General features: G+C 41.8%; 1 protein-coding gene across 7 annotated transcripts; it reads left to right on the plus strand.

Annotated features, from left to right (window-relative positions):
- TSC1 (TSC complex subunit 1) lies at window positions 1–26285 on the plus strand. 7 transcript variants are annotated; one of them, XM_088065695.1, is made up of 22 exons: window positions 1–21; window positions 8348–8523; window positions 9375–9478; window positions 10106–10258; window positions 11936–12080; window positions 13093–13247; window positions 13539–13612; window positions 14987–15165; window positions 15596–15705; window positions 15927–16050; window positions 16427–16539; window positions 16777–16849; window positions 17729–17827; window positions 17920–18487; window positions 18707–18750; window positions 19271–19437; window positions 20324–20506; window positions 20854–20964; window positions 21461–21583; window positions 22541–22728; window positions 22833–22994; window positions 23260–26285. In XM_088065695.1, the coding sequence occupies exons 2-22, from the start codon at window positions 8418–8420 to the stop codon at window positions 23738–23740; spliced, it is 3462 nt and encodes a 1153-aa protein (XP_087921821.1). In that variant the 5' UTR covers window positions 1–21; window positions 8348–8417; the 3' UTR covers window positions 23741–26285. The 7 variants fall into 7 exon arrangements, with proteins under 7 accessions (XP_087921821.1, XP_087921820.1, XP_014111745.1 ...); XM_088065694.1 differs by lacking the exon at window positions 1–21 and adding an exon at window positions 127–248; XM_014256270.2 differs by lacking the exon at window positions 1–21 and adding an exon at window positions 127–248 and having other exon boundaries at window positions 23263–26285.
- The last annotated feature ends 1090 nt before the right edge of the window (window positions 26286–27375 follow it).

Below are 27375 nucleotides of genomic sequence, written 5' to 3' on the forward strand. Positions count from 1 at the left end.
GCCCCTCGTTCATCCTCCGAGGTGGGAATGTCCCGTGAGGCGGCAGAAGCGAGCGAGGCGGGGAGGGACTGGGAGAGACGCCGGGAAGCCCGCGGAAAATGAGGCAGTGAGACAGGACTAGGTTGTGCGGCGGAGGGATCTGAGGGGCGAAGCGCTGTGATGGGAGGGGGAGGCAGGGCCAAGATGGCGGCGCCCTGTGGGCCGGAGGAGCCCGGAGTGGTAAACAGCTGAGGGGAGGAGAGGGAGAGGTGAGTGTGCCGGGCCGCCTCCCGCTGCCACCGCCGCGGCGACACCGGGGACAGCCGTGGGGACGGAGAGGAGGAAGCAAAGCAGATAGATGAGCGGGGAAGCAGGGAGAAAGGGTTGGGGGAGGAGGCGGTAGGAGAAAGGGAAGGGGTCGGGGCGATGGGGAAGGAAGGGGGGGTGATGTTCTCCCTCCGTCCCCTTTCCTGCCTGCCTCTGTCCCCTTTCCTTTTTTCCAGACAAACTTGCTCTGGAGCGCTGCCCGGGGGGCTCGGGGCGCTGCTCCCCCCGCAGGGTCCCCCTACCAGCCAAAGCGCCCTTTTAGTTCTGAGCTTTTTATCGAAAAAGGCTCAGCACCCCCATTGCAAAGGCTGTGGCGATTTCCAGGTTTCCCCTGCCTTGGTTACTTGCTGACGAGGTTCCCTTGTCCGGGGTAGAGCATTAAATAAAGCAGTCAAAGACTTGTTAAAGTCTGTCCCCTCGGTGAGGAAGGCTTTTCTCATTTCCTTGCTTCTGGGTAGGTAATGTGAAGTCAGGATGTTGTTTACTTCTACAATAAAACATTTTGCTTCCTGTTATCACAAAGAACTTGGAAGGCTGCAGTTCTGAAGTTTTCACCCTTTGTTTGCTATGGATGCAGCCTCTGTCATTGTTTTATCAGTTTAGGCAGAGCTTCTCTCCTTGCTGTTCGGGGTTGGGGTTTTTTTAATGAATCTTTTACAAGGCAATGAATGAAAGGAAGAACGTGCCTTAAAGGAATGTATGATTCAAAACCCCTGGAAATGACCCAGAAACCGGGATCAGGTTTTGTTTGCAGAACTCTTTCCAGAACTGCTGTTTCCAGAGAACCTTCCAGTGGGTGCTAATACAGGTTTTCATTCTTTTTTGTGGTCTGAACCTGCAGTTTCCTGACATTACCTTCTGGGGATAGTTGTTGGAAATCCATCAGAATCGAAGCACTACTGAAGTTATCCCATTAGCTGAAAAAAAATTCCTCTTCAATTTATGTGTATGAAAAACTAGAAAGTAAATCTTTGAAAACTTTGGAAGTGTTAATAATCAGTGCAGACCTTGGGGAATCTATCTGTCTGCTGTTGTCTTTGCTGAGCAGCGGTCAGGTACTCCACTTATCAGAAAGAGCTATGCCACACTGAAGTTTAAAATCAAATCAGGGGCTTAAAATCCTTTACTCAGTGAAAACCCTTCTGCTTTGTTTTCGTTTGTTCATTTGTTCTGGTTTTTTAGCAGCCCAGTTCACCCAGGACTACATTTGTGGGGAACTGCATGGACTTATGCCGATGAAAATGTAGTCAGAATATCTAATGTGTCATGAGATAAGATTTAATTGAAATTATTTTATCTCTGGCTATGTTTAATCCTGACACCTTAACTCTTTGTTACCTTTATGGTGACTAAAAAAGTCACATTATTAATGGATTCCCATGTGAGATACGCTGGCCAACTGCAGTTGTTTTGGTGTTTGGACAAATATTTGTCTTCAGTAACTATTTGTAGTTTAAAATGAATGCTGGCTCTATTTGCAGCTGGACTGCTGGGATGTTGACTTGTCCTGATTCCTGAAATTCTTCCAACTGCCAGGCACCTTCTCGTCAGCCCTGACAGGAGCTGGGGATGTGATTCAGCCTCTGTGTAAACTGTAACACATGCATGGTGCACACACATAAATATATATTTGGAAAAGATACCTTTCATTTATTAGGAATAAATCCTTTGTTGTGAGGGTGCTGAGGCCCTGGCACAGGGTGCCCTGAAGAGCTTTGGCTGCCCCTGGATCCCAGGCCAGGTTGGATGGGGCTTGGAGCAACCTGGGATAGTGGAAGGTGTCTCTGTCATGGCAGGGAGTGGAACTTGATGGTCTTTAAGGTCCTTTCCAACCCAAACCATTCTGGAATTCTTCAGTAATAAGCAAATAAAATAATCAAAATGCTTTGCAGTGGTGGAAGCGGAGGAAGGGGGGCACCAGATTTTGTGGCAAGTTGCAGACAGGTGTGTATTTAAGAAAGAATGTTACAGATTAATGTCTGGTATTATATGTTCATGTAGTTTAATAAACATACTGAGGACAAGTAATGATGTTTCCTTTCTTAGCATAAGCATTTATTTGAGTGGCACATTAAGATCCAGAGTAAAGTTCTTACAGTGGTGAATTGCTGTCCCTTTCCTGGGCATTATTCATGTTTTCTTCTTACTTTACAGTTGCACATAATTTGCTATTGTTCTGTGTATTGCTGGGTTTAATTCTTGGAGCAGTTAAAATGCCTTGATGGGTACATTAGATAGGTTGCAGTGGTTTCAAGGTTTACTGAATTGCTGCCTAACTCTATGAATATTTTAAAAGATTCCTCTTGGGGGCAAAAAAAAGTGCTGCAAAGATTTAGGAGTTTCACTCCTTGTGTTAGTGCCAAGTTTAGAGCTCTCTGATTACCTGTTTGTAGTTAAAAAGATTCTACAGTTGGACTGACCTTCTGTGTGTAGTGTTAATTAAATTGTTCTAGAAAGCCAGAGCTTGTTCTTATTTATTTATTTGCTATTAATATATGCAGTTGTGTATAAGAAATTGCAATAATTCTCTGACTCTCTTTAGTAGCTGGCTGGTTAGGCTGGCTTCTGCCAGAGGATGAAGTGACAGCCTTTCCATGGTTGGGCTTTTTATGATGTGGATTGTTTTTAAACAATTTTCCCTCTGACAGAAATGGGGTGAGTAGCAATTAGCAATAGTGTATTAGCACAGCAGAGTCCAGAGAATCTTAAATGTTGCTGAATATGGTTTTCTCTTTGTTTGGGCTTGTTGGGTTTTTTTTTTTTTGTGATATTCCTGTTCCCACATCTGTTAAGCACCAGTAACAAAGTACAGGAGAATGTGTATAATATGAAGTTCTAACTATAAATAATGATCTTGTTTAGTTATGGAATCTTGTACAGATCTTAATATAACCAGGAAAATATTTTCTATTAGAAGAAGCTAGACACCTTCATTCTTTAAAGATGAGTAAATAAATTAAATTAATTGTTTTGCTAGTTGTAGTGATCAGTTTGAAATGAGGTTAGAATGTTTAGAGTTATTTCTGGGTGGTGAAAACGGGAATTAGCAGCTGCTTGCTTTCATATGCCACCAGTGGTTTTTCTCCCTGCTGGAACTTTTCATTCATTGCTTGTGTTACTTGTATAATGGCAATGTTCAGTTTAACTGAGGGACATATAAGATTGGGCATGGTTAGGAAGCATAAAATGGGCTTCAGTTTTTTTGTGGTGAATGGGAGGGGGTGAGGCTTAATCCTTTCATGGCCAACATTTCAAAGATGTGAGCGAAAAGGGCTGCTGTGTTCTCAATCTGAATTTTTCTTTGAACACAATTGATGTAAAATTATTCTGTCCTCGTTCATGCCTTTTGCCAAAGCAATACCTGGGGATGTGACCTGACCTTACCTGCAATAGAAATCAGATGGAAAAGTGTAAATCTGGAGGTTCTGGTCTTATGTAGACATCCCCTTTTCTCTTGGGGCAGAGGGGGCAGTAGCCATATACTGGCACACCCTAAATTTAACTGCTGCTTAATGAGGAGAGATAAAATGCTGCTGTTGATCCCCTCCCCATCCCCCAGAGTAGGTCCTGCTGTCTGAATTTGGGTGTCATTGCAGCAAAGGCTGAGGGTGTGTTTGTGGTGTGTCCCCCTCCTCCCCACCCCTGCGGGCAGCATAACTGGCACTACCAGCTGCTTTTTCATTTGGCTTGGGATAAAAATACACTGAACAGAAGAACATCTTCTCTTGACAGAAATACTTAGAGAAGTCATAATCTTTGGGAATACTCTGCTGTCTCTTTCTCTGTTTAGCCTTTTCCAATTAATATTTCTACAGTCTATTTCTACAGTCTCTCCCTTTGTCTCTAGTTTGTAGCTTAAACTGTTTAGTGTTGTTAAATTAGCTACTGAAAAAAATAAATTTAGACTTGGTTCTTGGCTTGTTGGCTCATTTTCCTTCTGTAAGATGGGTCCAAAGCTGTATTGGTACTTTAATACTTTTTACTAAGTATATCTTAAAGAATGCTCTTGAATATAAGAAGTGCTGTCAGTGTGATATTTTCTAGTGAGATTAAAATATTGCATTTTAAATGGTGTTTAAACAGACTTTTTTCTACTCTTTACTAACCAAGTACTTAGGATCTTTTGTATAAAACTACTTTTAAAAGTTAGTGAAGAGTCAATGACTCAAATCACATGGAAAGTATACTTGTTTTAATCCTATTAGTTGCAAGAATGGCTGCAGGGATGTGGAAATTCTTCTGATGAGGGAATGATTGCGGTATTTGGGGATGGAAGCATTAGAGAGGCTCATCTTGTAACTGTATTTGAGCAGAAAGCCGGTGATGTGATACTGTAAAGGTGTCAGGGATGTCCTGTTCACAGCACAAGTATCAATTCCAGATACAAAATACTGTGACAGCCAGTGGCTGATCCTGCTGTTTCACAAGGTGATGGGAGCCCCTTAACCTGGCCTGTGCTTGTCTACAAGACTTGAAAATCACATCACAAATTCCTGGTGGGACTGTGATAAATCACACTGACACCACAGAGCTGAACTTCATCTGCCAGAACACAGTGTTTTCTGACTAAAAGCTTGTTGCCTGTAAACTACTTATTCAGCTGCCTTTGCTTGAAAAAAGTGTGACATGATTTAAGACTATTGTTGAAATTTCCTGGCTTGTTCATTTGCTCAGATTTGGAGCATCTCAGTCTTCCTTAGAGTTCAGAATGACAAATGACTTTCCCTGGAGAAAGCTGTGATTTGCTTTTTTAAAGTTGTGGCCATTTGTGTACAGTGGGGTGACAACATTCACTGGTTTGGTGTAACTTGAGATAAAGTTCCACCTCATGAGGTACCCATGTATAACATTGCCCCTTTTTTAGATGTGTTTTGAAATACTTTTATTAGTATTTTGAATACTTTTGAAGTGGAGACTGCTCCATTTTAAAGTACTCCAGTGTACGATTGACAAGTATAAATGAACGATTTATTGGCACAAGGTCACTCCAGCCATCTGTTTTAGTCAGGGAGCTTGGGAAATGATCCGTTACCTACATGTGTGTCCTTATCAGCAGCTGAGCTCGCCTTATCAGCCTTGCCCTTATCTGGTGGCAGGGTTTGTTCGTGCCAGCACAGTGGCACAAAGTTTGAAATCCTCTTACCTACTCAACGTTTAAACTGGGGTTTTCCCCATCTGTCTGCAGAGGTATTATTGAGCCTAACTTCCAGAATCCATCAATAGTCTCTCCAAAAGTGTGTTTTGTGATCTCACCAGGCCGCAGATTTTCCTCTGGCAATATCAGAAACTGCTGTTGAGGTTTTTACTGGTCCAATATAGTGGTATTGCTCAAGGAAAATAAGAAGAAAATAATTCTTTTCACTGGTGTGGGATGGGAATCAGGGAGAAGAGAGCTGACAAAGTTTTTGTGGAGCGAAAAAGAAGAGACTCGTGTTTCTGCTGCTTTAATTCTCAAAACAGGTTTTGCTTGCAGTTGCTCTAGGGGTGTGGCCATGCATCTCTTTTGTTAACAAGACTTTAAACAACTAATTCATGTTGCTTAGGAAGCTGGTGAATCTATTGCTAACCATAGCTGAGACTATGTCCCGATAGAAATTGAGGGATAGCAAGGCCTGTTTGAAAGATGTCTTCTCAGAAATGAAGGAATAGATTCCTTGGAGTGAGCTGCTTCCCCATACAGTGTTGCTAATGTAGTCATTGAGTCAAATCAAAATTTTAATGATTGCTAGAAAGGGAAAAAGGAGTTGGTCCCTTGAAATTCTTAACAGAGTGGAAGGCTGACTTAGTTTACGTGGATGTGTGGCTTTAAACCTTTGGAAAGGATGGTGTCACTCTGAGTGTTGTTCATCTTCTAAACAGTGAGAGCTTTGAGGAAGGAGTTGAAGCTTGGGAGTCTGCGCAATGTAGGGAAAAAACCCAACAAAAAAGCACAAACCAAAATCCTAACCCACAACAAATGCCAGTTCTGATTTTACGAAAAGCATAGATCCATTCTGCTTTCAGTAAAAAGCAGCTTCCCTCACCCCAATTCTCTCTATTCTATTATTATCCAAGTCTTGCTCACACTACCAGCCAGTTTTAAGTCTGCAGGTTTAGCATTTTGCCAGCATTAGGCTAGAAAGGAAATAGCATTTAAATCTAAGCACTTCAGTGATCAAACTCTGCTGGCTGCTTGACCTGAAGTTTCATTGGGACTATTCAGTTATGATCACTGAAAACTGAGGGTGAGATGTTTTATGTTCTGCAGTGATGATTACTGCAATGTTTCAGCCAGCTTGTTGCTACTGAAATGCCAGCTGGGAGTGTGGTGCCGTATTATCACCTTTGAATTTGCAATCAGTGCCAGGTTAAGTAAGCTGGCACTAAGGTGGCACTAAGAAAAGTGACCTTGGGCAGTTCTTCAACTGCAGAGTGATATGTTGCAAATGACAAACTGGTGGAAATGTTAACTCCTGCTGTGACTTCGCTAAATGTAAATATTCAAGAAAGTAATATATATATAGGTAATTACAGCATTATCATTTAAAACAGAGCGATGATCTGTGCTCCTTGGCTAATGCCTAAAAATGTTTTGAATAGAATTTAAAGGCTTAAATTAATTACTGTGTGTTCAGAATAGAGAAGAATCATTTCTGTGCAAGATTCTACCTATAATGAATAAAACTTTAGCAGCTTTTGAAGGGTCACAGTACAAAACCATGGTTTTGTGAAAACCATCTAGTTTGAGGTAATTACACAGCTTAACCTGTGGACAGTTCTTTAATGGGCAACTGCAGCACCTTTTGGTGCTTTTCAGACTGAGTGCAGACTGTTCCCATGCACAGCTCCTCTGTTCTGTTTGAAAACTTAGTGATGTTCTGGACATATACCTGGTGTGATAAGGAAGAAATAAATTGAACCATTTCTTAACCTCTTTCTGGTTTTTCTTTATTAGTGATCATGAAAGGTGTGTGGCTGACAGCATTGCAGACAGAAGCTCAGGTCATTCACAGAACAGGTGCTGTAAATACAACTGCAGTGTAAAAACAATTCTGTGTGTAAACTTGGTATATGTCAGTCTTGCCTTCCGGGGGGAAGTGAAAAACGTATTCTGGCTTGGAGTGGGAGGGAAGAAACCCTTGCTGATAATATTAGGTGTGATCTAAAGCCAGATTTGTTCTTCCACTGGGAAGGGTTTGGAAACAAGCCCTGTGTGAAACAAAAATTGATTCATTTTGTGGTAGATAGGTCAATATACACCTGAATCCTTCTGGTGCTGATCCATGGGAAGAAGCCATTTTAAAAGCCTGGCTTAGATTTGCTCCCACTTAGCACTGTGCAGCTGACCAGTTGTTATCTGCACATTGTTGCATTTAATACTTTAAGCAGTTTTTGCACTGCAGAGTTTGTGATCACAAAGCACACGAGTGAACGCAGAGTGTGTTGTGCTGCTCAGGCTGTTTTTGGTGTGCTCAGGCTGCCCAGGAGCAGCAGCTGCAGCAGCCCTGCTTGAGTTTCTCAGGAGCTGCAGCCTAGCCACATTGCCAAGTCTTAAAGCCCAAATTTCTTGGAGTGCAGCAATGCAGAGCCCAGGGCAGTGAATTCCTGACCTGGTCACAGGATTGGAGAAGGTTCTGGAGGTGTGTATTTTCTCCAAATTTTAGTCATAGGCAAAGGACTGGAAAGGTGGTTTGAGGATGAATTGCTGTAAGGACTCAGGAGTGGAGGGATTCCAGGGATCTTTTTGCATTTTATTCAAAACCTTACTTCAATTTACTGACCTGGAGAGGAAATTAAAAAAGTAAGGTAAGAGAATGCTCTGACAGTCTAATTACTGAGGTCTTCTGCAAAACTGATTAATGTCTTTGTGAAAAACATGAAGAAAACCCTGCTCATGACTCATTGGCTTTCTGGAAACTCTTACAGCTTTTATTGCAGGTGTGGAAACCCTGACAGTCCTCTCAGTATTAAATGGGCACTTGTGTGGAAAAGAAATAGGAGAGATGAGAGATTTTATATGGAAAGGGAAAAGTTCACTCATCTGCTGTCTCTTCTCTCCTAGTCTGGTAGAAAGACCTCAATGAAGAACTTCCTGAAGTTTTAACCTCCACATTCATGTCAGTACGTGCATCATGGCACAGCAAGGAAATGTTGGTGAGCTCCTCTCAATGCTGGATTCTCCAATTCTGGGTGTCCTGGAAGATATAACAGCTGCATTCAAAGATAATCTCATTTGTGGTATGTATCCTTTTGTGTAGTTCTGGAAATTGTTTTGCTTTTACATCAATAAAAGTAGAATAGTGTGGGTTTTTTTCTATCAAACACTGTCTTTGCAAATGCAACTTGAAAGAAACTCTTGATATTTGGGTTTGAAACTGCTCTAAGGAATGAGAGTTCAGTCCATTTTGCTTAATGGTATGGCTCCTGGAAGGTCTGTTACATAATTGTTAAAACTATTACAAAATGACTGGCTTTTCCTGAGGCAGAGTTTCAAGTGTGTGCTGATGAAAGTTTCTTTGTAAAGCGTATCTATAAAGAATTAGGTGTCACCCAATGTATAGGAACCAGTGAGATTTTGTTAATAATAATAAAAAAATAGCAAAAAAACTCTAGGCCCATACAAAACAACAGACTCAGACTTTGTGGAAAGTGGTTGCTGCTGTTGAGGCATCACTTGTGCTGACAGAGCCTTTTCAGAGCACGAGAGCGCTGCCCTTGTCCTTGTCCCTGACCTTGCTCTCCTTCATGTGCTGAAGGGAGAGAACATCAAGTCACTCCTGAACACTTTACTGGGTAAAGCACCCTTGCAGCTCAGCTACCTGTAGGGTTTTATGGTTAGACAGGAGTTGTTGGTTGTTAAAAATCCCGGTTCCTTTCCCTGAGCTGAATGCAATCACTTGAATGGTTTGGAAGCAGGAAATGTAGTTGAGAGGTCTCATTTTCCCAAAGGTCTGCTAAACACCAAGGACTGCTTTATGTTAGAAATTGTGTAATAGTTGCTTAAAAGTTCTGCACGTTGTAGCAAGTGCTTCTCTTTTAGTGTATTGAGAATGTTTTGGGTTTTTTCCTTGCTGTCCCCAAACTGACAGACCGTGGGCCTATGCTTGTCAACAACCTTGTGGACTATTACTTGGAAACCAATTCTCAGCAGGCACTGCATATTCTGTCCACTCTGCAAGAGCCTCATGACAAGGTAAAAAAAAATCTTGTTATGTCAAATTTTAGCCTGGTATTGAAGCAGCCTTTAAATAGCATCCATTAAAACTCTAGGGGTTCCACTCTGGTGTAGAATTACCTTGCTGTAGAGATGTAGTATCTCTGTAGTAAGAGTGGTTTAAGCTTTAAAAAAAAAATCTTGAGAGGTCTCTGTTTCTTGAGTTGCTTACACTGACCCAATTACGCAAAGAACCTCTATAACAGAAAGGGTTTGGAGGATTAATGTTGTCTCTTTACAGTGCTCCTGCTGCAGAATGTGTTAGCCTAAAACAAATTGGGTATTTTGAGAGCAAGTAAGGATTTTAAATAGGTTGGAAATGGCACTACAAATTGGCTGCTGCCCAGATTTATTTTTTTTTATTATTTACTTATAAAACATTTCAAAGTGCAGGGACTGCTTCTGGCCTGTGTAGTTTGTATTTGTCTACCAGTAGTCTCAAAGTTATTGCAGGGTTCTATATCCTCTGGGATCCTGTATATTTATAAAATGCCCATAGTTTCCATGTTGACAAATTGCTGAATATAGACTGGTGAAAAAGAGTGTAGAGCAGTTAAATATAAATACCTTTCTTTTTCTGCCACTCTCTGCAAAATCCTTTATCAGCATCTACTGGACAAAATTAATGATTATATGGGCAAAGCTGCTACTCGTTTACCCACCCTCTCTCTGCTGGGACATGTGATAAGACGACAACCATCTTGGAAACACAAACTTTCTCAAGCACCTCTCCTGCTTTCATTGCTTAAATGTCTCAAGGTAAGAACTGTCAGTGCTGTCTATAAAACACCTGATGTAAACTTGCATACAGATGCAAGGCATTTGATTCCTGTTTTGGTGTCATTTAGTTAAGCCACAGTGCTATTAATACCAGCTGAATACTCTGTGCTGATGTTGTTATTGCTGACAATCTTGTTTCTAAAAGCCGCTATCACTGTGAGTTAGGAGTGTTTATTAAAAGTTCTCCAAAATAAGTTAAAGACAAGAGGGCCCTTGGTGAAGTTGGTGGATATCTTGAATGTGAATCTAGTGAGAAATACAGTAACTTCCCACTGGTGCAGTTTGAATTTGAGTGTCCTCTACTTGTAGTGTAGATGGGCCATGCAATAGACTATTCCCTGGTGAAATTACCTTGGAAGTAGCAGACTTTCTCTTCTTAGATACTGACATGCTGGACTACAAGGAGGTAGCTGTTTCCCCCAGGCTTTGTGGGTTTTTTCCCTGATCTGCAGATTGATCAGGTGTAATACTGTACAGTACTGTACCAGTGAATAAGGAATGAAAAGTGCTTTGAGACCTAGAATGCATTGTCGGTAATGGAATTTATTATGATAGTGAAGAATCCACATGTGGTCATGAAGTCACATTTAAATGCACAATGCAGTTAGGTGCCAGCACTCTTCAAAACAAAACCACCACAAATTTGTAACTGCCAAAGAAGCAGCTCCAGCTCCTGTTACTGGAAGTCCTGACATGCCTGACAAGATCTGTTGCCCTTTGCAGTGTGACTGAGGGAGGAGTGAAGTGAGTCAGAAGGCTGCTGGGAGTAGAACAGAGATGTGGAAGTGCTGGGGATGTGGACAGAGGGTAGGGATGGACAGGAAATGTGTTCTGATAGGTTTTGTGTGACTGAGGTAGAGTAGTGGCTGTAGACACACAGAAGAGGATAAATCCCTAAAAACTGACTGTCCCATCAGCCTGAGTGGCTCCTGGGAGATACCCAGAGATTTCAGCAGCACCTGCCCACAGCGTGACCTGTGCTCTGTGCACCCTGTGCTGACAAAGGACAGGGGAGCTACCAGGGAAAATGTGCATTAAACTGAGAAAGCAAGGAATGAGTTTGAACATTTTCTGTGTCCTTTCCTAAAATCTGATTCTCTCTTCCTGTTTCATCCACCCAAAGGTTTGTACTGCCACATCCCTTTCTTGTGGCACAAGCCAAGGCGTTCTAGTCATAGTTTGAATTACTGCTGGGTGAAATTACCAGCAGCCAAGTCTAGTAGAAAAGCTTTTGACCCCTATGTTGGTAACTGGCCAACATCCTTGAACACCCTGATCTGATGTGCAGTTTCTGAGCCTCTCAATGCTGTGTGTGTTTAGCTCTGGGAAGGAAGGAAGGTGGCACATAAGATGCTTCACATTCCAGTAATTGTTTTTACTCAGCTGTGGGACTGTGGTGATGTTCCCTTTTTAACTAAGCCAAGTGTTTATACAGAAAAGCAGCAGAGTAGGAGCAAGAATCCCAAATCTATTTTTTCTTCAAGCTGTTCTGTATGAAAAAACTCAATAATCTTGGATCATTAAGTTCTGGTAGGTTTCAGAGGGACTGTTTCAATAGAGAACATTTTCCATGATGATGGTTCAATGTTCACTTCATCCTTGGAAAAAAATAAGTTCAACACATTCAACTAATGCAGGTTTTTTCCCTTCTTGCAGACTGACACAGATGTAGTAGTACTCACCACAGGTGTCCTAGTGCTAATAACCATGTTGCCAATGATTCCTCAGTCTGGCAAACAGTACCTTCATGATTTCTTTGGTATCTTTGGGCGTCTCTCAGCCTGGTGCTTGCAGAATCCAGGTGAGATTTCAACTTTGTTGCATGCAGTTGTGGTTTAGCAGTACCCTTGTGACTCGTGTGAAGTTGGTGAGCACGTACTTCTGTGAGAGTCTTAATGGTCTGAGATTATTTAAACACAGAAAATTACATGTTAAGCCCACAAGCTGTTCTGTTCTTTGAGATCATGGGTGAGTTCTTTGCTCAGAATTTAGAAGTCTCAGAATCTTCCATGTGATGCTGCTACTGCATGAAATTTCACTCAACCAAAGTACTGCCCTGATGACAGTGAAAAGCAGATTGATCTTAATGGAGAGAGAAGGAGAAGTGCTAATGTTTGAGGCAGATTTTGGGGAATTTGATATTCCCAAATATAAATGGGGAGGGGCAAGAAGCAACATAAAGAAGAATTTATTTTAATGTGCAACTGTCAGTAGTCATGAAGGTTGATAAAATTGGTTTTCTCAGAGCCCTGGCTTTGCTGAATTTGTTGTAAGGGGTCTGATATCTAACACCAGCAGTATCTGTGAGTGTGGCTCGTGGCTGAATGAACAAATGCTGTGTTAAGCACATAGAGCTGCTATTTAGAGAGCCGTTCTGCATTGCAAGTAGGATTGGAACTTCTGAGGTGAATACTAAGGTTTGTCTGTTGCGATTGCTTTTGGTCAAGCTTTTAATTTTTACCTTTTGAAGTGAAACAAACCTTAGTTTCCTTTTTTAATCATTCAGTCTTACTCTGGCTCACTATCTAGAGGAGTTTCAGGTTTTAACTTGAATAAAAGCAAAGCTGTGTTTTGAGAATGACAGCACACTGGTTGGAATTAATGGTCCTTATCTTAATTTCTGGGTTTGCTGTGAGCTGATGACTAAGTGTTGCTTGTTTTCTGAGAAGATTTCACAGTTTCACTAGGGACTATTTGTATCTCAGAAGACTTGTTCCAGTTAACATTTCAAATTTCAAAGTACTACACTTGAATTCTTAAAACTTTTGTTCTTTTCTCCAATGTAATGAAAAAGATTCTAACTACTTTTTCAGGTCATGTGGCAGAGATTTATCTTGTCCATCTTCATGCCAGCGTTTATTCTCTCTTTCATCGTCTTTATGGAATGTATCCTTGCAATTTTGTCTCTTTTCTGCGCTCTCACTACAGTATGAAGGAAAACCTGGAGACCTTTGAAGAAGTAGTCAAGGTAAAATGCTGTTCATTTGTGTATTATCTGAGGCAAGGAATTTATAGCTACATATTCCAGTTTAATACAACTAATTTGCCAGTTCAGCTGAGGGCTGTTCAACAAAACACTATAACAATGAGGGCTGAAAGCTCAGTTGGGATCAACTCTTGAAGCTGTGGTGATGTGTATTAACCTTATCTGTTAAATGTTACTTTCTGAACTATTGGGATCAGTAGTTTGTTAATCAGCTTTGTGTGGTTTAGTGCAATCCAAAGGTGCTGCACTGATAAAAGTCCTTCTTCCTTCCAGCCAATGATGGAACATGTGCGAATTCATCCAGAGTTAGTGACTGGATCCAAGGACCATGAACTGGACCCACGAAGGTATTATATGTTCTCTCTGTTATTAGGAAAGGCTCAAATTGAGCAGCTTTCTGTGGGGTTATTTCAGAAGGTTGCAGCAAAACCTTTTCTGTCAGCAACAGTTTGTGCGGGGGTGTTTTGCCACCCAGATTTTTAGGTGCACCAGGTAAACATGTAGACTTTCCTCATCCTAGCTTACAGCTGGATGAATAAGCAGAAATTGTTGTGAAAGGTCATAAACAACAATGTTGGGGTTCTAAATTAATTTTGTGTCTGGGGTGGCATCTGTCTTCTACTTTATGACTTGATGATCAAACATTCTCATAAAGATCTGAAACAGTTTGCTTGTAATGAATAAAGTGAAACTGCCAGAAATGCTTCATTGGCTGAAGGTTTGGGTCATATATATCCTTGGGTTTCTTGAAGTATTTGATGGGATTGAAGTGTTTAAAATGGCTTCAGCGTGTCTTGTTTTGGTACCTAGATATTGGTTCATTTAACAGATCAGTTCTTTTAACAGGTATGTGTTAACATTATCAGCTGTATTAGTTTTCTTTAGCAATAGGCTCATTTGCCTGCAGCAGCACCACTTGCTGCTTTTCTCTTGTCTCCACAGGCCCAGCCACTGAAGAGGAGAATTTGACTCTTGTTGCTGCACAGTAGTGCTCTTGCCCTGCTTTTCAGAGCCACTAAGAAATCACTCCTAACTGGGAACCCATTGAGTGTCACAATGCTCAATTTTGCAGGGGGGAGGGTGTCACCACTCAGGAGCACAATTGGCACAAACCTACCAGTGGAAGCCTTCTGTTTTGGTATCTTGGATAGACAGCCTTCTGGGCTTTCTCTTCTTTGCAGTGAACTTCCATTCCCTAAAAAACTGGGCAGATCTAATCTGGCTGTCTAATTCAGTGAGAAGTAGTTTTCAGGATGAAGGAGGTAGTAAAAGTAAAAAACATTCCCCAAACTTGGGAGGAAAAACACAGATCTGAAACTGGCATTGCAGAGAGTGTTTGCTTAAATAATACAGATTCCCTCACTGCTGGCATGTCTAAATTTTGACTACCAACATCTGAGTGTAGTTGAGCTGATTTCTACAGCTGCTGAAGCTCAGGATCAACCAAGTCTTCGTATGCTGTTCCTCCTTTCCAGAGTGCTCCATGGCAGACCTTTGTGGATCTCTGTGTCAAAGCTGTTTGTCTCCTCTTTGAGACCCCCTCTCACAAGTCATCTGGTTGCAATTTCTGTCTGGTGCCTTGTTCCAGTTTGGCTGGGAGCATGCAAAGCCACCTGGAACAAATGAACCATCCTGCAAGACAATTCCTCCTATCTCCAGGAACTCTTGTTTTTAACAATAATTGACTAACTTACTCTTTTGGATCCAAAAACTGTCTGCAGGTGGAAAAGACTAGAAACTCATGATGTTGTGATAGAATGTGCCAAAATCTCCCTGGACCCTGCAGAAGCCTCGTATGAAGATGGTTATTACTCTGTGTCTCGGAAACTCTGCACAAGCTTAAAACATCATCAAACTGACCCCAGTGCCAGCTCTTACATTGACACACAGAGCAGCTATGGTAAGACCTGCCTAATGGCTAATCAATACCCAATTGCTGGAGGAGAACTGGCCCTAGAGCAAAAAAACCCTCACTAATTTATCCCACTTAAAGTCTGATTCTTAGGCACCAGAAAATAAACTCTCATTAAAAAATATATATACATAGATATATTTTCTATGTGCAGACATGCAGTGTGCTTTCAACATTGTCTCTTCATCCCCTGTCCTCCCTATCCCAAAACAACCGAAAAAAAAAGGCTGTAGTATAGTGTATTCAATAGATAATTTCTTGGGCTGGAAGAAAAGGCTCTAGTTACAAATGTGTGTGTTAAATGGATTTGAAAAGCTTTGATTAAAAGTCTTTAGGTACTAGCCAGAAGAATCGTAGGTTTGTATTTGATGTGTTGGATGCTTTGGAATTTTGATTTTCTGTTTTATTTAACTTTCAGGGACTTCTACCCCATATTCCACTCCTCGGCTGACACTATCACAAATGCCAGGACAGCTACCTCAGATTCTGAGCCCACAGTCCACGAGGCTGTCAACTGAGCCACAGCAGGTAAAGCAGAAGATGAAGCCCAGCAAGTTTTCATTCTCTGTACTTTCATAGTTTCTTGTGCCAGTCTTGAAAATCCATGGTTTTGAGCTGTGCTGTGAACAGTTCAGAAGTTGGTGTTCATTTCACATTTAATCTCTGCCTGATTTTCTGTGTGAAAACCTGGATCCAGGTGCTTCACATGTTCCTTTTGTGAGCTCTGCTGTGTTTCACTCTGTGCACAGGTCACCATCTGGAGCCCTTCTGCAGTGTGCGGTATGACCACGCCACCAACATCCCCCGGTGTTGTCCCATCAGAGTCATCCCAGTCTGCATCACAACCCTACAGCAAAGCTTTTGGCACATCTGGTACGTGCTGCATTTTAGAATTAGGTCTTCAATGTTTGTGTTAGTGGAAATTCTGGCTGTAAATTTTAGTGGAAATTCTGGCAGTTTTTAAGTGGGAATGCCACATCATGCCAGCTGATAGGCTTGAGTGATTACTCCTGTGAACTGAGTACCTCACCTAGGGTAGCACTGATGCAAGCTGAGAGGAAATCTGAATTCAGTGCCAAAGTCTGAAACAGCTTTTGGGAAATGGCAGTTTTGTGTTGATAAACAGTTGAAAGAGATTTAAGAAGTAAATGCTATGAGGTGGTATTTTAAATGTACGATTTTTCACATACAATGTTCAGCTGAAAGGAGGAAGGGGGAGGCTGCTGAGAGAACTTGTGCTCCTTTTCAGCAGGGGGGAAAGGAACACCTTTGGGAACACCAGCCACATCTCCTCCACCCTGCACTTCAGATGATTTTGTGCATGTTTCACTCCCTTCAGTTGCTGCCACACCTCCTAAAAAGGTATTACAAAATTCTTCTGGTGATCTAATCTGTTTTTTTTTCATTGACTTGACTTAATGCAGTGACCTTAACTGAGAAAGAAAAATCAGAGTAGGTGGTTTATAAAAAATTTTGCATTTCACTGCAAAAACTCTTCTAAATTCTAAAATCTAAAATAAGCTATTGCTACTTCCAGCTGCACAGTTGCCAATGCAATCTAAGGCAATTATTGTGTTCTGGGTTTCTTCTGTTTTCCAGGAGGACAAACCAGATTCTGGGAGGCCTTTACTGTACCGACAGCAAAATGTCATGAACAGCGATAAATCATTGGGTAAACTCCATTTTCCTCTCCCCATTACTAAAACCTATTGTAAACAACTCCGGTTTTTACTGACGCTTGTTCCAATTCCCAAACACTTTTCCACAGGCTTTTTTTTTTACCTTGAGTTCTTTGTAGTTCCAGGATCCTGCCTTAACCTGTGATTCAGCTTAAAACCTTTTTGTGATCCTTCTGATTTCAGTTTAACTATTCATGTTCAGAAATAGCTTGAGATTTTTTTTTTTACCTTGCTCTGATGCATATTTAAAAATACCAGTATATACTGAAGGCTGAAAAGGGATATTTATTTTTATAAACTCTGATTCTTTGAGGATGATTATTAGAAGCAGCAAGTTGTATATTAAATTTTGCCTCAGCAAATTATCTGTCACATGTCTGGATCAAACTGTAAGGCTGCGTGTAAGGGTAGATATGCTACTCCTTAAAGGCCTCTAGAAAAACTTAGTTTTCTGTCTACAATTACATTGCTGTAATTGAACCTATTTTAAAGTCCTGTGGAATACTGAAATCAGTAGGTTGAGGAACTCAACTTTTAATAGGTAAATGTAGATTCCATTTTCCATTCTCTGTTATCTACCTCTGTGACGGTTGTAGAAAGGGATTTTGGAACTGTATTTGAGACTTCTGTGCTGTGAATCTTTACCATCTTCAAAGTGGAGATGATAGTGAAATTTAAAGCTGGTTTTCCATGAAACATGAAATAGAACAGGAATCAAATACTTTCCTCCTCTGAGGAAGCATCTGAAGGACGACAGTCTTTTATTCTGAGGACCTTGCAGCAGTAAAAGACTTATGTTTTGTGCTGTGCTAAGGCTGGAGAAAACAGCACCTGTACAACTAATATTTTGTTTTCTGGTTGGTTTTTTTCAGACATACCCAGTAGTAAAAGTTCAGTAACCCTAAGTGATCTTGCAGAGTTTTTAGGTGGGTTGTCGTTTGAAGATAGTGCTGAGAAGGACAGAGAGGAAGGTAATGTCTGCCCTCCTTACCTACATCTTAGCTAAGGAAATGTTTGTCCTGTTGAAATACCAGATGCATCATGATGCTTCCCTTCTCCTCAGATGCAATATCTAAAGAGATCTCCGAGATCACGACCGATGCTGAACACATGGTGCCTAGAGGAGGATTTGACTCCCCGTTTTACCGCACAAATGAAAGTCTGTCAGGCTCTCAGAAGAAGACCCACTCAGCAGCCTCCAGTGTTCAGGGACACAGTCAGACCTCTGAGCCTTTAACATCTCTGGACAAGCCTGGGCCTGAGGGTGCACGGGAAACACCCAAACAAACGTTTACTCCCATAGACAAGCCCTGTGGAGGCTGTGGGGAAAGCCCTGCTGGGAACAGGGAAGGAACCTCTGCGGAGCCAAGTATTCTCACTCCCAGCCCTTGTAAAGTACCAGCACAAAGGAGAGTGGTATTTGGGAGTGGGCAGCGTCCCCTCTACGAGCACCTCTTTGAGGTTGCATTACCAAAGACTGCCTACCTCTTTGTTGGCAAGAAGACTGAAGAGCTGCTAAAGAAAGCCAAGGGAACCCAGGATGAAGACTGTATGTCCTCAACTTCTCCCATGGAAGTGCTGGACAGGCTGATTCAGCAAGGAGCAGATGCACACACTAAGGAGCTGAACAAGTAGGTGACTGAAAATCTTACACTGCATACTTTATTGTTACTTTTTTTGCACTGACTTAATTTTAAGCTGTGCTGGAAAAGCAGCTGCACAATTCTTCCCCAATATTTTTATACCAGCTGACCTTAATTGTACTTTTATCAGGATATAAGCTCTTTGGAGGTGAGCATTACATTTTTTTACTTAAACTTACCTGTTAATGCTGCATTTTCTTTTTTCAGATTGTCTCTGCCAAGCAAATCTGCTGACTGGACTCACTTTGGAGGTGAGGAAATTTCTCATGTTTTGACAATCTGTTCCTCTATTATTAGACTTGCTTAAACAATGACCTGTATACTTTTTGCTTTTGGGTTTTTAACTAATGCTGCAAAAAGATGCCTTCCACTAAGTCATGGTTTATCTGATTAGAAAATAGCTGTGTTCCAGAGAGATGAGCTGCTTTTTTCATCTTTGAAAAGTGCAAACTTCTAGACACTTCTGCTTTTGACCATTTCAGCCTTGCTAAGATTCAGAGTGCTGCTGGTCATCTGGCAGATCCTTGCACCTTCTCACTGTTCATTGAATCTAAAACTGATTGTTTTTCTTGCTTATTTATGTGTTCATGTCTTAGTTTTGTGTTCTGAGGCTTCTGTGGTGATGGTGGCTTGGCTTTTTTTCCTTAACCAAAGGAGCAATCCATTTGAGGCATATATCCATTGCTTTGGGAAAAATGTTTATGATTTTGTGTTGGAGATCAAATAAAGCAGAGAGTGCAGCTCAGTAACCTCTTCTGTCTCCCACTGCAGGTTCTCCCCCCTCAGATGAGATTCACACCCTGAGGAACCAACTGCTTCTGCTGCACAACCAGCTGCTGTACGAGCGCTTCAAGAGGCAGCAGCACGCGCTGCGCAACCGCCGGCTCCTGCGCAAAGTCATCAAAGCCACGGCTCTGGAGGAGCACAACGCTGCCATGGTGAGCAGGGACACAGCTCCACCAGGAGCTGAGAAACACTGGTACTGCTATAAGTGTTAATTGGCCTGGCTGGTGTCTTTTGGTACTGCTCAATTAACAAAGAAACTTCATTTGTCGCTTTATTGAAGTCGGTGTTTGTGGAGTGACTTGCACACAAATTCTGTGTGCTGTCATTATCAATGGCAGTAGTTTGTAGTTGATTGCAGACAGCTGAATCCTTCTGCTTGACCCCTGCCAGCACTTGCCTTTGGATACTTGTAAAGGCTTCTCTGTTAGTGGAGTGGTTGTTCAATGGCTAAACACCTTACTGCATATTTGATAAAGTATTGTCCTTTTGCACCTCAGATGAGGACTAGTAGCAAAAGCTTTGAAAACTCAAGTGGTGTTTTCCTGAGGTGTTCACTGTGATAGAATTTGAAGATACAAGTGCACTGAAGGAGGTCTCAGTACAGATTTAGTTGTGTTTCATAATATATTTTCATGTTATAGCTAATTCCATCAAGTTTCACCTTTTGATAATTGACTACAAAAGCCAAAAATAGTCTTCCAAGTACGTTTTGGAAGATGAACTGTTGCTTCAGTTGTGAGGCCCAAGTCCCTATTGAAAGCATGAGAGGCAGTGGAAAAACAGACTATTGCTCATTGTGCCTTTGAATATGTCTGTGAGTTTTCAGCCTGTCCATTCTTAACACTAGTTCATCTCCTTTTCAGCCAAGACCAAGCCAAGCCCCAACAGCCTTGAGAATATGCTTTGTATAAAATGTTGTGTGTGTGTGGAAAAGTGTTTTCCTGCATGCTGGTAATGACAGCTTTGCTTGGCTGATCATAGATGCCCTAACTGCTGAGCAGTTGTCTTATCTGATACCTCATGTGGGATTCTTAACAGAAAGATCAGCTGAAACTGCAGGAAAAGGAGATCCAGGCCTTGAAACTGAGTCTGCAGAAAGAACAGGCAAGGTACCACCAGTTTCAGGAAGAACATGATAATATTGTGGCTCAGCTTCACAGCCAGATCCGACAGCTGCAGCATGACCGGGAGGAATTCTACAACCAGAGCCAGGAATTGCAGGTATGAAGCATCAACAAATTTGTTGTCTACTTACTGGTTTTAAAAATAACCTTCTTCATAACAAGACATGAAATACCTGAGAGAAAGCTGCACATTTTTATTAGAGATATTGTCCTGATTCAGAATAAGACAGTGTATACTTGAAAGTGCTTAACTTAGTATTGTCCTTTCGTAGTTCTGTTTTGTCCTGTCTTTGCTTGGAAATAGGAAAAGGCAGGTTCTTAGCTGGATTGGAGGGGTCAGTATAACTTGATTTCCAGTGCTGGGGGTTTGCTCCCAGCCCTGTGCCCTTGCTGTCCTTAGTGAAGTTTCAGAACCCTGAGTAATTTCTTTTGTCACTTGAACAGACCAAGCTGGAAGACTGCAGGAACATGATAGCAGATCTGAGGTTAGAGTTAAAGAAGGCAAACAACAAGGTGTGTCACACTGAATTGCTGCTTAGCCAAGTTTCTCAAAAGGTAAGAAAAGTCAGTGTTCCCAGGGACCCTTTGTGTCTTTCTGATTATTTTTTATTTGATAGTTTTCATCAGGTGCTTTTTCTTTCTTGATCTGAAAGAAGCCTGTGCTGAGCTCCATAGAGTCTGATATGAATTGCACAAAAACAACACAGAAAAATGTATTTTGGTGAAGAAACTCTAAATTCACTTAAAGGGCTTCTGAAATTTCTTATTTTGGCTTTTTCCACAGCAGGGATTTGCCAATTGCTCATTATGAATTCGTATTAAGACTCTGCTTGACAACTGAGAGATACTGTTTATATCCTAAGTTGAATGGAAATGAAAAGTACTTTATAAAAACAATGTATTTAACACTTAACTACCTATGATGTGTTAGATTTTAGCCTTTGTTTCCCTTCTTTATTAAAATACCCTGTGAACACAGTGCCTGTCAGCTGTGACTCTCCTGCTGAGCTGTTCATCCCAGTGCTGGATTCTGTTCTATTTCCTTTCCCAGCTTTCCAACAGTGAATCAGTGCAACAGCAGATGGAGTTCTTGAACAGGCAGCTGCTGGTTCTTGGGGAGGTCAATGAGCTGTACCTGGAGCAGCTGCAGCACAAGCATACAGACACTACAAAGGTACCAGTGCAGAGGACTTGTGGGGAGACTTCTCTTGAGGTCATCATCCAGAAGTTCCCAGCCCTGAGTTCAGAAGGAAAGGCTTTGTAACTTAACAGATTCTTTGTTCTGAAATGGATTTTCAGGGATGTGATTTTATATTGGATGTTCTGTTCAGATGTTTTGTGCCCTGTAGGTTTGAGGAATATCTTCAAGGCTGCTTCTGAAAGCTAAGAAGTGGTTGTTGGGATACACCTGGGATCTCTTTTAGCCAACTGATGTAAATTCTTAGCAGTTTCTTTTCCAAAGGCCAAAACATTACTGTGTTCAAATGTAACTGACAGCAGATTGTTGGTAAAATAATTCAGGGTAGTACCAGAATTCGTGGAAAGATCTTAAGAAGGATTTTACGGGTTTTTGTGAGGTGTTACTTTAAAATGAGCATCTCAGCCTTCCCACTCAGTCATTTTCATATTAAAAGTTAACAGTAACTTCACTAAAACTTCTGTGGTTCATATGGTTTTACTTCCTGACTTCAAAGAAACCTTTTTCTAATTAGAAGCAAGTAAATTACACAACAATATAACTGTTCCTGCGTGAGAGCACATAATTAAAGAAGGTGAATAATATCCTGAAAAAAGTCTTCTACTGGTATTTAATGAAGGCTGTGTTGGAAAAATTGATTTAAAATAGAATTTGTCTACTCTAATCCAGTGCAGAACTGGCAAGAGTGCTTTGATGAAAAGAGGTTTTCATAAGGAACATTAATCTGCTAATAAATTCCAGTGATGTGTAGTTACTTTAATAATGTACATCCTCAGCAGGGCTGGTTTTCTCTATCTGTTTTTAGTAATGTTGCTTTTATTCTGGCTTGCTTTAAAATGTGCCTATTTATAACATCATCAGAAACATGTCTAAACACCAATAAAAATAACACAGGATCAAATTATACTTTACCATTGTGTTGTTTGCTTCGAGGAGGTTGAAATGTTGCACGCTGCTTTTCGGAAAGAACTGGAGAAAGCAAAGTTGTGTGTTCAGCAGCAAAGCCAAAGGCTGGATGCTTCCCAGAAAAGGATAGCTGAACTGGAATCTCAGCTTGCAAAAAAGGACCACCTCTTCCTGGAGCAAAAGAAATACCTGGAAGATGTTAAAATCCAAGCAAGGTAGGGGCTACCAATGTAATGTTTTAGCTGTGCTTTGACAGATGCAGTCACAGCTGAGGCAGCATCTGGAGATTTTGGACATTCTGGTTTCTCTCATTGCTCAGGGGTCAGCTGCAGGCAGTAGAAAGCAGGTACAAGGCCCAGAAGAGAATCACCCAGGCATTTGAGCTGGAGATCTTGGATCTGTTTGGGCGGCTGGAGAAGAACAGCCTACTGAAAAAACTTGAAGATGATAAAACAGAAGCAGCTGAAGCAGCAGAAGAAAGGTGAGGTGGTGATGTGAAATCTGAAGGACCCATGTGGGATTTTGTCAGTTTTGGACTTAAAAGCAGTGTATGTTGCAAAGCTGAGTGTGTGACACATCTGGTTACCCCCGTCACTCCTGCTTTGCTCCAGAACTGTGAAAGGAAATCTGTTGAAATACATACCCAGAGGCAGAAAGGGAAAGGAATCAATGCCTTGGCCAGCATTTCCCTCTTCACTGTCTAATTGCTGTGATTTCCTTAACGCATGTCCTCTCTCTTCCCCAAGCAGGCTGGATTGTGGTAATGAAGATACAGCAGGACACAGTGAAGAAACACTGGGTAGAAATGGAGAGACCAAACCTCCCAGCACCCGAGGCAGCAGTAGCAGTAAAGGGAGCAGCAGCAACGAGCTCTCCACCTCAGAAAAGCCCCAGAACCAGAGGCTGAGCAGTCGCTGGGAGACATCCGTGTTGCTGGAGCCCTCAACTACTGTCCCACTGACTGTAGGTTCACTCCCCAGCTCCAAGAGCTTCCTTGGAATGAAGGCACGAGAATTATTTCGCAACAAGAGTGAGAGCCAGTGTGATGAGGAGGGGATCACCATCAACAGGCTGTCTGACACCCTAAAGACTGAACTATGTAAAGATCCAAGCATGGAGTCAAAGGCCCCTCCAAGCCCTGATAACCTCTCACCTAAGCTCCAGGAAAGCAGTGTTGGACAGCTTCATATCATGGACTACAATGAGACTCATCATGACCACAGTTAAAGAGGAAGATAGTCAATCAGTGTTATTTTCATATTCTTGGCATAGAACAGGAGGCGTGAGTGTGAGTTTAACTAAAAGCTTTTATGTTTCTTTGGTCTGAGTAGTGGTTCATGCAGCGGAGCAGGATCGATGGCCAGGAACGGAAGGAGGCTGCTGAATGAATGCAAAGTGGATTTTTGGGTCTGGAATTGAAAATGCCCAGCCTAACTCTTGCTTCTTTCTCAAATTCAATCCTTAGTAGCGTGTACTAATTTGAACGGACAACTGTTAGCATTTGCAAGTATTTTTTCCCTTTCTCCCTGTCCCCAGTTGAGTGGCTGCATTTATGAACTTGAGTGCAATATGAGGCCAAATTAACATTTGTGAGTTTACTCTGAACGCTTTGTATTTCTTTGCAAGCTTCCCATTTAAAGCAGTTGGTTGTACTGCCTGTCCAGGTGACTTCGGTTCCTTTCATCCTGGAAAGAAGCAGCACTAGGATTTCCAGTGCATTCTCTATTTTTGCCTGTCCACTGTCCCATATCCCTCAGAGCCCAGCCTTCATTAAGTTGGAATCTGATTGAATACCCAAGTGTTTAAAGAACATTGTACCTCTGCAAAATGATTCATTCACCCCAATTCATGATCATTGTTTATATTGTCCTTAACATTTCCTGGGAAGTTACATTTGAACAGACAAAAAGGAACTGGAGCTTGTAATGCAGAAGAGACCATAAATGCTGAAGACTTGTTAAAACACCAGCTTCAGATCTTCTTGGTGTTTGAAGTGTTTGCCTGACAGACTGTGATTAACCTCACACTGGTTCATATGGGAAAGCAGTTGGGGTGGGAGAAGAGGGAAGAAGAAGCTTTACTCAAGTAGGGAGAGGATGCAGAACATGGAGATAGAATTCCAAGCTTATGAAGAACTGCAGAGGAGGATTTGCTTCTCTAATCAGGGAAATGTGCTGCCTCACCCTCCTTCATAGTTCTGCTCTTTGGTCCTGGTCTAAGCAGGACCACCATGTTTTGAGTCCAAGAAATTGGATTTGTTCTTCCTGGGAATGCCTTTTCAGGTTGGCTTGGAGAACACCGTTTCCTTTGAGTGCCCTCCTACTCAGATTGCAGCACGTTTTTGAGTTCAGCAGTGTCAGTTTGACTCTAGGTCAAAGGGTCTCCCCTTCACCCTCATCCTACTTCCTTAAATTATAAGGCTGAGGAGGAGTCCTGCCTACATTGAAATCAGAATCCTGGCATGAAGCCTTTCTGTGTTAATCACGTTTTAAGTCAATTGTGAGCCTTCTGTGAAGGAGGATTGTGTGATCAGGGCTTGTCAGTGGCAGACTCAATCTCCTTCGTGACAGAACAGGGCCTGCTGTTAGGAAGGCAGCGCTTGTTTTAAATGTCCCACGTGGCTGGGTCCAGGTGTACTCAGACAGTTCAGGCTTCACACTTCCCTTGCATCACACGTGGCCTCTTCTAAACATTCTGTGGGTGGCAGCTGCTGTTTAAGAACCACCTCACATAGAAATCAAGTCCAAGCACACTTGCATTTGTAGTTCACATCCCTTTTTAGCCCGGGTGGGAACGAGGCTGTCGGAGCAGTTGGAGCTCAGCTCATTCCTGGCAGGACTCATCCTCCCATTCCCGCCTCCTCCGTAACTCCAAGGTCTGAATACATTTCTGTCTGTCTTAAATTATTCTCCGTGTCCTTTCAGTTGGTCAGTCCAAACTCTGAGAGTAGAGGTGAACTTCAGTGGTTGTGTCAAAGCTGACTCTGCATGGAGTAGAGAGTAGAGAGTTGGTTGTAAGTGACAGCCTGGTTTTGTCGGCGTCTTTAGGCTTTCTCAGACGTAGTGGTAGCAAACGTGGTAGCACATGTTTCAGTAAGATTTGGAGGTTTCCTGCCCCTTTCCCACTGGATGCCAGCCCAGGGAGTGAACAGTTTGCACACAAAGGGCCTGATGGGCCAGCTCAGCTGGGAATATTGGAGGAGCTCATTCCCATCCTGCTCTGCTGAACCCGGATCTGGTGTTCCCAGGAAAGGCAGGTTTTGTGTCAGTCACAGAAATGCCCTGGCAGCAACGCAAGCTCTTTGATAAAGTGGCTTTTTTTTCTTCTTTTAAACAAGATTTTAACACCAGGATAGTAATGGAAACCACTTTAGGTTTGTTTATGGACCACAAAGATTATGGAGGAACAAATTTTGCAATTTTCTTTCCTAAGTCTAAAAATCATGGATCTGCTGTATGTAGTTAACTTGCAGTTTGTTTGAAGGGGTCCCATCAATGAAGTGGAAACAGATTTTTTTAACTGACTGCTTTTAGTTAAATCTAAAATTGCTGTCTTTGTCAAGTTAATCTGTTCCCTGCCTCGCTCTTTGTAAGCATGTTAAACAATCCACATTAAATGCCATAAATATGAAATATGAGGAAATGGTACAATCGTAAGCTAAAGAGAACTTAAACCAAAAGGAGGTTTTGCTGTCCTTATTAGAATGTTCTAAAATGTCAAGGCAGTTGCTTGTGTTTAACTGTGAACAAATAAAATGTATTGTTTTGCACTACTCTGTGTTAAATTCCCTGCCAGACCTCTTTGGGACCAAACACATGGAAGGGAGTTCAGTGTCCAAACACCTTTCCAGATGGGACAGTCCAGAGCAGGTCAGTGCTGCTGCCCCTTTGCACAGGACTCACCATTAGAAGCTCATTTTTCTGCATGGAGCCAAAGCCTTTTTTTTATTCTTTGACAAACAAACTCACCAACAAAGTGCCAGTATAATCCATAAATGAGCTGCAAACAGTTCAGTGCTGCAAATCTGTGGGTGAGCTTCTGCATGTCCTTGCTCCTGCAGGCCAGGACTGCACAGTGATTAGAGAAATTAATAGCTGGAAATGTCAGAGCCTTATTTGCAAAGCTGAGGATGCTGTCAGGAGTTGGCTCTGTCTGTGCTTTTCCCTTCCATACAGTGCATACATGAGGACACTGTCTCAGACAACAAGGAATTTTGGGGCCACTTTGTTCTAAGCTAACCTGGTGAGTGAGGTAACATTCTCTTGTTTTGCTTTTTCCCCAGACTGGCACTTTCTCACTGGTTCTGGTCTTTCATTGGTTTTTATTTGTTTGCAGGGGTTTTTTTTGTTTTTTTCCTCTTCTTGAAATAAATGAATGTTTGAAAGATTGCTCAAAGCAGTTTATTAATCCATACATGAGCCTCAGCATTCCAGTTAAGGACTGAGTATAATTCTTAAATACAAGCAACTCAGGCAAGGGTCTAAGTTGTGCAAGTGATACATTATGAACATGCTTTGGCCAAGTCATGTTTATGGAGAATTTTATAGAGAAAATACCATAAGCAGCATCTTGGAGTTCAGTGACACAGAAAGTTGTTTGAACCCCTGCACTGGAACCAGTTCTACAGCATGGGGTAGTAAAATGAAAACAAAGCACAAAGTGAATTTAACTTGCTCATCCACAGAATGGGTTCAAAATAAGGCATCCTTAGGCTTGGCATTGCAAAGCTGCACTGGCCAGTGTAAAAAAATCTTTAGATTAAAATTACCCACAGAAGTGTATTACTGAGGTACAAAAAGAGAAAAATTAAGTGCCTTCCTTCCTAATGGCAACTAGTACACTTGTTAGTTCATAACATAACT

This window comes from Pseudopodoces humilis, chromosome 22 (genome assembly GCF_049639895.1).
Source record: "Pseudopodoces humilis isolate 2021_Gansu_Grassland_sample_001 chromosome 22, ASM4963989v1, whole genome shotgun sequence".
Lineage (NCBI taxonomy): Eukaryota > Metazoa > Chordata > Aves > Passeriformes > Paridae > Pseudopodoces > Pseudopodoces humilis.

Bases quoted from the DNA above. Each gene is read 5' to 3' on its own strand.
- TSC1 (XM_088065695.1), top strand. From the start codon at position 8,418: ATGGCACAGCAAGGAAATGTTGGTGAGCTCCTCTCAATGCTGGATTCT. The intron at 16,051-16,426 runs GTACGTGCTGCA...GCTCCTTTTCAG, and splicing joins CAAAGCTTTTGGCACATCTG to CAGGGGGGAAAGGAACACCT. The intron at 19,438-20,323 runs GTGAGCAGGGAC...GATTCTTAACAG, and splicing joins AGGAGCACAACGCTGCCATG to AAAGATCAGCTGAAACTGCA.